The sequence below is a fragment of the Brachyhypopomus gauderio genome, chromosome 18, assembly GCF_052324685.1.
Source record: "Brachyhypopomus gauderio isolate BG-103 chromosome 18, BGAUD_0.2, whole genome shotgun sequence".
In the NCBI taxonomy this organism is placed as follows: Eukaryota; Metazoa; Chordata; class Actinopteri; order Gymnotiformes; family Hypopomidae; genus Brachyhypopomus; species Brachyhypopomus gauderio.
In genome coordinates, this window is record NC_135228.1 from 20,265,729 (window position 1) to 20,276,861 (window position 11,133).

An 11,133-nucleotide genomic window follows, 5' to 3' on the forward strand; every position below is an offset into this window, starting at 1 on the left:
ACAAGATGACTAGTAGTATGGACACAGAAAGTGTTGCTAAATAGGTATTGCAAAGCCTGTCACTTCTGCTTAGACCACACACACCCCAACCACCCATACAAAGACAACAGAGACCACCACCAACTAATTACATACCAGACAGGGACCCAAAAGAGTGACATTCTGCTCAGAGCTCAGTTTACAACATACAACATCACATTCACCGACCCCACATCATTACTGTTCATTATCTTTTAAAAGTTGGAACTCTTGTTGAGGTCTCAACATTTTTGGGAAACTGAGAAAGGGCGTAGACCGAAGATCAAGAAAAGAAAGTCTAACAACAGGAAATACTGGCATATCACTTCATCGCTGCTACCCTGTTATATGAGAGATCAGCAGAACCTTAAACTCTCTTGACCTTCCTGTTGTGTAACCACACCGGTCCACACCAGCATCTGCATCTCACTGGCGTGTCCTACACGGATGTCTCAGGTAAGCACCGCTGTAGCTCTGACTTCTGTAGAATCAGTGCAGGAAGCCCTGTGTTAATCTCACCTTCCTGAAGTCGTCCTTTGGTGTCGGCTCGCGCCGTTAGAGCATTTTAAATACATTTTTCTTTTGAACACTAGTTAACAAAAAAGGTTTGGTATAGAACAGTTGCATGGTAGTACACAAGGTCTTCAGACAAGGAGGTTGGTTCACACAGAGATCCTTCATCATCTGAACAAGCTAAATACTTCAAAGTTCTAGGAGGTGAAACCAATTTATGTTAGAAAATGTAGATGTTTAAATCATCACATTCATTCCACGTGGTTCTTACGTTCTGAGAAAACAGATCCTTTCTTTTCATTAAGCTTTCTTTAATTTTAGCCACAACTGGCTATGCAGACAGACACATCACAACTTTCCATTAGCATTAAAGTACCTTGTTACTTGAAATGACACATGCTTAATTCTGATGATCAGAAGGTGTTCAATGAAACAATCAGAAAGTCTTCTCTTGGTTTCTCCAGTGTTTAATAATAATTACATCTCTTGCAAGATATAAGGTAGATCATTCGTTCAGTAATGCTTTAGTAGGAACGGTGATAACCTTAACACTTATTTCATGCTAGCTGTGTTAGTGCCTGTACAAGTGTTATGTAGCTCGGCTGGAACACAGGCAGGCTATGGTACCACAAGTGTTGTTTCACTGGTCATCTATTGCATCTATCTATATGTCTTTGTTTTGCTTCATCTGTATGAGTCGTGTATGTGTGACTGTCTCTTCATTTGCAATAAAAATAACCAGTTGCCTGAGTGTCTGTGCATTCATGTGTGTGTCTGTGTCCAGTGGTGGATGGTGCTCTGTCCTGGGTGTGTCCTCCCTCCCCTCCCTGTGTCTGTATGTCCAGTGGTGGATGAGTGTGTCCTGGGTGTGTCCTCTCTCCGCTCCCTGTGTCTGTATGTCCAGTGGTGGATGGTACCCTGTCCTGGGTGTGTCCTCTATCCCCTCCCTGTGTCTGTATGTCCAGTGGTGGATGAGTGTGTCCTGGGTGTGTCCTCTCTCCGCTCCCTGTGTCTGTATGTCCAGTGGTGGATGGTACCCTGTCCTGGGTGTGTCCTCTATCCCCTCCCTGTGTCTGTATGTCCAGTGGTGGATGAGTGTGTCCTGGGTGTGTCCTCTCTCCCCTCCCTGTGTCTGTATGTCCAGTGGTGGATGAGTGTGTCCTGGGTGTGTCCTCCCTCCACTCCCTGTGTCTGTATGTCCAGTGGTGGATGAGTGTGTCCTGGGTGTGTCCTCTCTCCCCTCCCTGTGTCTGTATGTCCAGTGGTGGATGAGTGTGTCCTGGGTGTGTCCTCTCTCCCCTCCCCGTGTCTGTATGTCCAGTGGTGGATGAGTGTGTCCTCTCTCCCCTCCCTGTGTCTGTATGTCCAGTGGTGGATGAGTGTGTCCTGGGTGTGTCCTCCCTCCACTCCCTGTGTCTGTATGTCCAGTGGTGGATGAGTGTGTCCTGGGTGTGTCCTCTCTCCCCTCCCTGTGTCTGTATGTCCAGTGGTGGATGAGTGTGTCCTGGGTGTGTCCTCCCTCCACTCCCTGTGTCTGTATGTCCAGTGGTGGATGAGTGTGTCCTGGGTGGGTCCTCTCTCCCCCTTCCTGCACCTGTTTCATTGCATCAAGAGATCACGCTGTGTGATTGGCTGATGCTTCTTGCAGGTGTATGTGAATGGTCATGTGCACTTGTGCCTGTTTTTTAGTGTAAAGTGACCTTGGGTTCCTTCAAACGTGCTATATAAATTGAACATTCATTCATTTTTAGCTGTGGGTTTTTGCAGGCCTTGGAATGTGAAAGGTTGTGCTGGAAATAAGAATGAAAGTCTGTAGATTTATATTAGAAGGTGATATTTAAACCAGAATTGAACTGAATGGAAATTGAACTGTTTTCTAATTTAACTTAACATCTAAAAGAAAGTGGCCTTACGACTGTGTGTGCAGTAGTCCATGTCTTTGAGGACTTGAAGAAATGAAACAGAAAATAACAGTTGGATAGATTCTTCCATGGGGTCCCTACAGTGTAGGGATTGTAATCTGTTTAGTAGAAACCGATGAAGGATCTCCGTCTGAAAACCTCCCGTTTCTTTGGAAAGCGTCTGTGCTACACTGCAACCTCTCAGTGCCTAAATGGTTGCACTCAGTGTTGGTATCACAGGAAGTAAATGACAATAATGACACTGACAAGACCGCTATGTTATTCTTGAACTAAATGAACCTCACACCAAATGACAAAGCACTCTATTTTTAAGCAAATGCGAGCTAATGCCCAGTTATAATGCAATCCCCTCTCCCCAGAAATGAAAGACCATCTGAGGTCCGTCCTACAACCAAGGCTCTGGCAGAAAAAGAAACTGTTCCTGCTGCCCCTTGTTCTATCTGGCATTTTTGTGAAGTGGATATTTCATTTTCAGATCAATGGAAATATTTTTTATTACGGCAACCACAGTGCAGTGAACCTAACCATTCTGCTGTGGTACTGGCCTTTTGGCGTTCGGTACAGCCTGGAAGGGGACGTTTGTCTGGAGAGTTATGGTATCTCTGGCTGCCGCCTGGTAGATAACCACACGTTCTACTCTGGCGCGGACATAGTGGTGTTTCATCACCACGAGCTGAAGACACGAACCCAGGCGTTGCCTCTACATCTCCCTCGGCCAGACTCTCAGAGATGGGTCTGGCTGTCCCTGGAAGCCCCAGAAAACTGTGGCAATTTGAGTCAGTACGCGGGCATCTTCAACCTGACAATGTCATACCACCCTGCTGCAGACATCACGGTGCCTTATGGGAAATCCGTGCCCAAGGAGGAAGACGGGGAGGAGGTGCCTACCGTCCTCTCAACAAACAAGACTGACCTGGCCTGCTGGGTGGTCAGCAACTACAAGCAGCGGCACAAGAGGAGCTCGGCGTACCAACAGCTGAAGCGGACCATCGCGGTGAGGGTGTACGGCAGAGCCGCAAAGAGGCCACTGGGCCGAGGTGCGCTGCTGAGCACGATCTCCCGCTGCTATTTTTACCTGGCCTTTGAGAACTCGGTGTCTCCGCACTACATCACAGAGAAGCTTTGGCGTAACGCATTCCTGGCGGGGACGGTGCCCGTAGTTCTGGGGCCCCCGCGCAGTCATTACGAAGCGGTGGCCCCGCCACACTCGTTCATCCATGTGGATGACTTCACATCCACAGCGGATCTGGGCAGATTCCTAGCAGAACTAGCAGGAGATGCCGAACGCTACATGTCGTATTTTCTGTGGCATCAGAACAGCAAAATCAAACTTTATACAGACTGGAGAGAACGGCTCTGTAATATCTGTGTGGTTTATGATAAACTACCTTTACACATATACCAGGAACCGAGAGTGTGGCCAAGTGAGTTTAACAAATAAAAGAAAGCACATTAAAAGATTTTAATTTTTCGATTCTCTGAGTATTCATTAGATTGTGATGTAAACGTCAGATCAGCACATTACTGCATTACACTCAAACTTCAGTCAAAAAAATGACATGCAACACTTCCCAAAAACATTAGGAAAGTTTCTTGTATAATTAGGCAATATTCTCTGTAGAAAAGGAAACAGTTTGCTGACATTTGTGCAACCCAAAACCAGTGAGAGAAGGAAAAAATAAGCTTACCAGTTGTTTGACTCCACAGGATGCAAAATGGCCAGCAATTTGAAATACTGTTCAACATATCATGGGAAATTTTTAAAAAATGATTTTTTTTTTAAACATCCTTCATACGCAGTCTGCATCAGTCTTGGCCAGACATCCGTTTCCTGAAAATTCTTATCCCACTAATTCATAAAGTAACAAAATTGCAGACAAGACACCAAGGGTTTTTCTTGGTCTTTAATATACTCTAAGGACAACAATATAGTACCAGACAGTAAAAATTCATAATCGCCAGCATTCAAATTAGGTACCTGTCAACCACCAGAAGATTTGCACAGGAATATTTCAATAAATTATCAGGATGAGCTTCATTTATAATGTTGCATGAAAGATGATATAGTAATGAATTAAGGCACAAATATGGAGGAGCTCTGGTAGAAGGCAGAGCAACACAAAAGACTAAAGGGTAAATACATTTTGCAAATGCAGCAATGATTCAGTAGTGGGAAAGAGCAGTGTTTGATGCACTTTCAAAGCCCACATCACATAAAAAAAAAACCTAACCAGGCACTGGTAATGCAACAGTTAAAAGGCACCAATGTCAAAACATGGACAACACTAAGCAATATATATTTTTTAAGTTAGCAGCCAATTTCATGGAACAAATAAAGAGTTCAAATTATTGTGGAGACTGCATATAACTTCCAAAAATACTGAGTATGTTCATTGATGAAAGGGTACACAACACTTAAAACCAAGTTTTTAAAAACAAATTTTAAAAGTAAATCATGCTTTCAAATAAAACCATGATTTGTGTGCAAATGTATTTCAAACAAGACTTGACTCATGAGTTATAAATCAAGCAGATATTGCATGTATGTGTCCCTGATTGCTTAATGAGATTTCACGAGGTCATTGCATGTTTGAAAGCAGCATCATTTAAAGATAATCTAAAAAAAACCAAAACACAAAAAAACCACAACCCCACCTTATCCATAGTTTGGCTTAGCTCTACAAACTTGAATACTCTTCAGATCAAACGATCAAGCATAACTCCATTTGTTGGTGTTGGACTAGGAGCAAAGAAAGGTAACACGTCTCGTTTAGCTGGGAAGGTGCCCCACGAGACCAGGGTGCAGGGCCTGTTTGAAGACATCTGGTCGGTGAAGTTGTTGTATGTACAGGCTTGGGACAGCCCCGGGATGAGCGCCCCCTGGATAGGCCTGTCCAGAGAGCTGTGTACCCACGTGTGGGGGTGGCGTGGGGCTTTGTTCATAGTATTGAGACTCCGCACTCTCTTCATCAAAAGGTAGAGCCAGACGTTTGCCCTTCTGTCTCCGGTTACAGAACCACACACGGACCACCTGAGAAAACGCAGGAGCCACAGTCACAAACGGAACCACAGCCAACATCTTCAGAAATTAATTACTTAGTGGTTCACTTACATCTCTTTCCAAGCCAAGGTCATCGGAAATGTGTGTTATTTCCAGGGTGTTGGGTTTGGGACATTTAAGAAAATATGATTCAAGAGCGGTCCGCACAGAACCCTCCAAACTAGTTCTTCTCTTCCGTTTCCTGGTGTCAACAAAAACCCGCTCGACTTTGTACATCTGCAAAAAAAATTAAGAAGACTGTGAGAGCAAGTCACAAACTGCATTGGTTTTGTTGTTTGTTTTTACTCAACACATTTAACGAGAAAAAAACAAAACAAACAAAAAAAAACAATGAATAAAGCGCCCCCTAGTGGGGAAACGAGGCCAGTGAACGAGTACGTTAGGGCCTACTCACATCTTGGGGGTTGTCTGAGGTCTCCGCTTCATTCAGCCATTTCTGAAGTAATGGCTTCAGTTTGCACATATTCTTAAAACTAAGCTGCAAGGCTTCGAAGCGACAGATGGTGGTCTGACTGAACATTTTCCCTGCACATAAAGAAAGAAAAACACGTTGCAGTCACACGTTGAATGTCTCCGTGCCCAATATTGCGCCGTCAGCGCACACACTCACCGTACAGGTTCCCGAGGGCCAGACCCACGTCCGCCTGCGTGAACCCAAGAGTGATGCGTTTGTGCTTCAACTCTTTGGCAAACTGCTCCAGTTCTTCCGTGGTCAAGTTCTCCTTAAAAACATAATTAATAAACATAAAACCCAACAGATCAATCACACAAATGTAATGGATGCGCACCGTGGGGAAATTAAAACCCAAACCTCTTCTTCTGAATCGCTACACCCGCCACTGGACGAGCCGCTGCTCCGGGTGGTGTTCTGCGCAGGGGTGGCGGGTGGAGGTTGCGCAGATGCTCCGTTGTAGAAGCCCGGGCCACTGAACCCGGTCCCGGGTGGGGATGGAGACAGCGAGGGTGAAGACGCGGAGGGGGTCGGGGGAGCTTGAGAGATATTAGTCGGAGCGGAGATGTGGGCCAGGCCGGGCCAAAACGACGGGTTCCATGGGGCGGCGTAGTACACACCGGTGGTCATGGGTGGGTTGGGGAACTGAGGCTGGACCTTGGTCTCCGTGCTGCCGTATTCGTCGTTCACGTCTTTTTCGGTTTTGATCTGGGTTATCTTGATCTGTTCCCTGGTCTGGGCGATCGGAGGGCTGATGTTGGCCGGCTGGGCGGCTGCGGTTGTTCCGGTGGTTCCGGCCACTTGTCCGGTATATTCAGGCGCCATAAAATGATACCAGTGCTTCGGCTGGGAGAAGTCGCCCACCTGCGCATCATTGGGTCTAAAATCTCCGGCTGAAAACGGAAAAAACGACTGTGTCGGAGCTTGATTGACGCCGTTAAAGGATGTTTTGCCGAGTACCAGACCGGGATCCTGAAGCATGGTTTGAGGAAACTGCAGAGAAACACCGTTCATGCCCTCCGGGGCCTGAACTGGAGCGTACATGGTCCTGGTGACCTCGTACGACCTGCTGCTGCAGTCCGCCATGGGGCTCTGAGGTCGCTCAGACATCATCCCAAATAAAACCCCTACAACTCAGAACCGAAACGCTCAGAACTCGCTGCTATCAAGCCACGGCGTTAAGTAGGTCCATAATAGTAAAACTTCTAAAAGAAAAATAAGCAGTCGGTGCTCCCTGCAAAAATAAGTAAAGTAGTGTGCCGATGAAGGTCTTGAGCAGAGAGGTCCAGTTATCTCTCCACCTGAGCCAAACGTGAACTGCCGTCGTCTAGGTGTAAAATGGCCATCAGATAAGATCCTCCCGTATATCACAACACCACGTCCAACAGACACACTGGAGTTTGGAGGGCAGTATCTCCGCAGGTTCCCCTAATCACCTCACGTTGGAGGCTGGAGAACTGGTGATCTTCTCTCCCATTGGCCACCACGCACAATAGGGCTCAGCTGATCGTGAATTTGTGAATGAACTTGATTTCGTCCTATAAGTAAGAACGGGGTGGGACATGCATACATTTGTTATATCAACTAAAGTTATATGAACCACACGAGTCAACATAAACATGTGTGATATATCAGTCATCACTCTCTGTCTTTCAAAGTTCACGCTTAACAATGAGCTCGCCATGAGCTCGTGATGCAACGTGTAAATCAATGTACTGTATTTATAATGCAAAACAGCGTTGCTGACAGTAAACGTATTTAACATGCTTGACACATTACTTTGTTTCAATAATTTGTTCTTAATGACTTGTCCTTGATATTAAAATTCCGCATATCACAGGAAAAGAACAACGTTAACGTGATATGACTGGTTATAGTGTACTCAAAGATTTGTGCGTGTTTTCTTTTCATAGTCGACAGGCTTAAAGCAAAATATTTTTTGTTATAAATTCATTATTAGTGTAGGCTACGCTTTTATGTAGAACTTTAAAATTTTAAATTCCCCTTCTACTGAACAGTAAAGTGTTAGATGCGCCATTGAAGCTGCTGCTGTTTTTTTTTATTTTATATAATATAAATGTTATAGGTTATATGTTTTACTGGCCAACCTTTGTCTGAAAGAAACCACAGTACTCTGAAGAGCAATTAAACGTGAAACGTTTGTCTGACCGCTGATCAGATTTAGATCTCAAGTGTCGCGTCTCGCACTGAAATATGCCAACACATCTTGAAACAACGTTATGCTTTCTTCCTCTGGTGCTACCAAGACATTACAACTGTTTTTTTTTTGTGTGCTAAAGCCTCTATAGAAAACACCTTTTCCACACAAAAATACTTAAGTGAGTCATCCCCGGTGTTTTTTAATCGAATAAAGCAGCTATAAACACAAGTTGTAGTATATATATTAAAGTAATGTGCCTTTTCTGTGGTGCATACCGCATTTGTAAAAGTTGAGCCTGGTTTTTTTTTTTTTACTTGATCTTGTTTTGTTTTTGGAAACCGGTTTTCATTGTGAAAGTGGACAGTCACTTCGATACAGTTGTGCACCACCTACCCACCAGTTCGGTACAGATTGTGGCAGGAAGACGCACCGCAGGAAGGTTGGGGGTAGTTATTGTGCACCAGGGCCCGGGGCCACCCCGCAGCGTGGTGATCCAGAGTTGCGATGGCCGGCCATTAGCCCCTTTTCAGGCTCGGACAATAAGACGCTGCCCTTTGATTCCGCCCCCACCCCTTTACACTGAAACAAACACCAGCCGGAGTTTCAGTGTCCTTCAACGACTGTTTTCAGCATACGCAATCTCCACTTAAATAAGACACTGTTGTGTGTAGATTTTTATTAAAGATGGAGGAGCAGTGTGTGCATTTATGGAGATTAAACACCACCTTATTACATTTCCCCACTTATAATCCTTTTAATACTTCACCACCCAGCCAGATCATTCACACAAACCGCTACCCCCTTTTCTCCCCCCAAACTACAACAATCTACCCCCTGCTTCCAAACACACTTCAGCAGGCCAAGAGCTAAAGGCGACCAGTTCTGTTTCCATCTCCCCCTGCCCAGAGAGCTGCGGGACAGGCACCCTGGAGCCCTCGAATGCCGCTCAAAGGCTTAAAAGACATCAAACCTCCACTCCAGGGTTTGTGCTGGGCCATGGACTTGGGAGGGGGATTGTCATGCAAAGCGCAGAGATCGGAGGGGAAAGTTGAGTAAGTGGAGCTCCACAAGGCCGCTGGGGGGGTGGGGGGGAGGGGGTGTGGCTCGGTGGGGAGGGGGGGGGTGCTGAGGATTAGACTCAGAAACACCCAGATGGCTTCAGTATGACTTATGTGGGGAAAATACGGGTTTTTTCTAAAACAGATATATCTATGACTGAAATTAATGAAATAACGTTTTGGGTGTTTATAGTAACTGGTTTTGTCATTAAAAAAACCACAAACACCCACCCTGTAATTCACTAACAGAAGCGAAGCAGGAAACATTTATGGTACATTTCAGGCCATAAATATGTTTCCCTTTTTTATGTCAGGTATTGTCAAAATGTTGGCATCACACTTTTAGGATGTCCAACCTGAATTCATAAAGACAAAACAGAACACACACAAGCTGTAATTTTACTTACCATTACTGAATCCTATATGTACAACCTTAAGCAGAACTCATAAGGAGTCATGATAAATGCGAGTTTCTCTAATAAAGGACCTGACTGTGTTGATCTATTGTAACTCTCGGTTGTATTACTGCTACAAGAATTTGTAATAAATGTAATAAATAGCACAACGTTTCACCAACAGAAGAGCTTCTCTGCCATTTTGCATGCATAAAACCTGTAGAAAAAGTGAGTGATATTTTTTCTAATCTCATTCTGGTTTACCAGTCTCTGATCAGAGACGTGTCAAATCCACTGTTAATAAACAATGACTTGGTAACACAAATGTTAAATGTGACTCCTATAGCTTTCAGTCCCAGTATCAACACAAACACAAACATTTGAACTTTAGGCTACATTCCAGATAGGAGGGGCACAAAACCCTAATTCCATTTGCCTTTAAAGGATGAAGGAGCCTTGTTTAAAATGGAATTAGTTCTTAGTTTTATAGCCTTTATGACTGTAGCTTTGAGCCAACATTTCCTGGATCAGCATTCCTTTAGGGGTGTGTGATTATCAAATACATTTAAATGCTTTCTTTATTTTGTGTGTGATACGGATTAACTAATATTTTTAAGTGTAGGCTTGACCAGAAAAAAAATCTTTTACCCTAAAGATTAAAAAGTCCATTGTATTCATTCAACTGAGTTGTTGCCTTTAGTTCCATGCAAAGTGCTTTCACACTGCCCTGCACATTTGTGTAGTATCAAGTTGAAACATTCGTTTATTCAGTTTGACTTCTGGTCATGTGCCATTCCCATTTTATTCAGTATGTAGGGTCTGAACATACACGGCTAAGCCCGATCAGGTCCTGTCTGTACAGTGACTGGCACCACAATCTCTCCGATCTGCTCTGTCCTTCTGATTTGACCGGTCCGATGGCCTTTTGATAGCTTTGACACCCTGCTGATGACTGCTCCCTGTCTCCACACACATCTCCCTCGGACGGCCTATGGTCGCCTTCCTCACCATTCACGCGGACAATGGCCCTTAACGGCCCCCCTGATGACACGCTGCCTCCGAGACACACCTAAGGAGGCCCAGAGCGGCTCTGCTGAGGGGGGAGGTCCCTTTGGTTCTGTTGCGTGCTGATTACTTGGAGAAGGTGGTAGAAGTGGAGAAAGAGAAACAGCCTCAAGTTCTGGTTAAGAAACAAAAAGCAGGAATAGCAGTTCTATACAAAAACATGCCGACTTTCAGTTCAACAAAGCAACTGCAGTATGATCTCAAAACCAACATGTTTTTGGATATGTACCATTTATACATAGGTTTAATTTTATAGAACAATACCACACACAGAGGAATTCCAATTCTCTGGTTTCCTGCTACCTCCAAAATTACCAAAACATTTGTTTCAATTTAGCTGCATTTCCTTATACTCAGATTGAGAGATTGAAAAATATTTGCTTGCTCAATTACATAACATCAGGATGCCCCACATTCCCGGACATTTCGAAACCACAAACTGTTGTGCAAACACCATTCCTTTGGAGTTGAGGACCTTCTAAGGAAGAC

The 11,133-nt window shown here is 44.6% G+C and overlaps 2 protein-coding genes across 2 annotated transcripts; one reads left to right on the top strand and one right to left on the bottom strand.

Moving 5' to 3' along the window:
- Window positions 1-87: 87 nt before the first annotated feature.
- On the top strand, window positions 88-3,927 carry fut7 (fucosyltransferase 7 (alpha (1,3) fucosyltransferase)). The gene is made up of 2 exons (XM_076979934.1): window positions 88-474; window positions 2,813-3,927. Exon 2 carries the CDS (start codon window positions 2,815-2,817, stop codon window positions 3,892-3,894), a length of 1,080 nt encoding a protein of 359 aa, XP_076836049.1. The 5' UTR covers window positions 88-474; window positions 2,813-2,814; the 3' UTR covers window positions 3,895-3,927.
- Window positions 3,928-4,369: 442 nt separating this feature from the next.
- pou5f3 (POU domain, class 5, transcription factor 3) lies at window positions 4,370-7,439 on the bottom strand. The gene is made up of 5 exons (XM_076979933.1): window positions 6,326-7,439; window positions 6,125-6,236; window positions 5,909-6,039; window positions 5,566-5,730; window positions 4,370-5,484 (listed from the first exon to the last, which is right to left on the bottom strand). The coding sequence occupies exons 1-5, from the start codon at window positions 7,076-7,078 to the stop codon at window positions 5,224-5,226; spliced, it is 1,422 nt and encodes a 473-aa protein (XP_076836048.1). The 5' UTR covers window positions 7,079-7,439; the 3' UTR covers window positions 4,370-5,223.
- Window positions 7,440-11,133: the final 3,694 nt, after the last annotated feature.

Coding starts and splice junctions, on each gene's coding strand:
- fut7 (XM_076979934.1), top strand. CDS start 2,815: ATGAAAGACCATCTGAGGTCCGTCCTACAACCAAGGCTCTGGCAGAAA.
- pou5f3 (XM_076979933.1), bottom strand. CDS start 7,078: ATGATGTCTGAGCGACCTCAGAGCCCCATGGCGGACTGCAGCAGCAGG. Junction 6,237..6,325: donor GTAGCGATTCAGAAGAAGAG/GTTTGGGTTTTA, acceptor TATGTTTTTAAG/GAGAACTTGACCACGGAAGA. Junction 5,485..5,565: donor ACCTTGGCTTGGAAAGAGAT/GTAAGTGAACCA, acceptor GCGTTTTCTCAG/GTGGTCCGTGTGTGGTTCTG.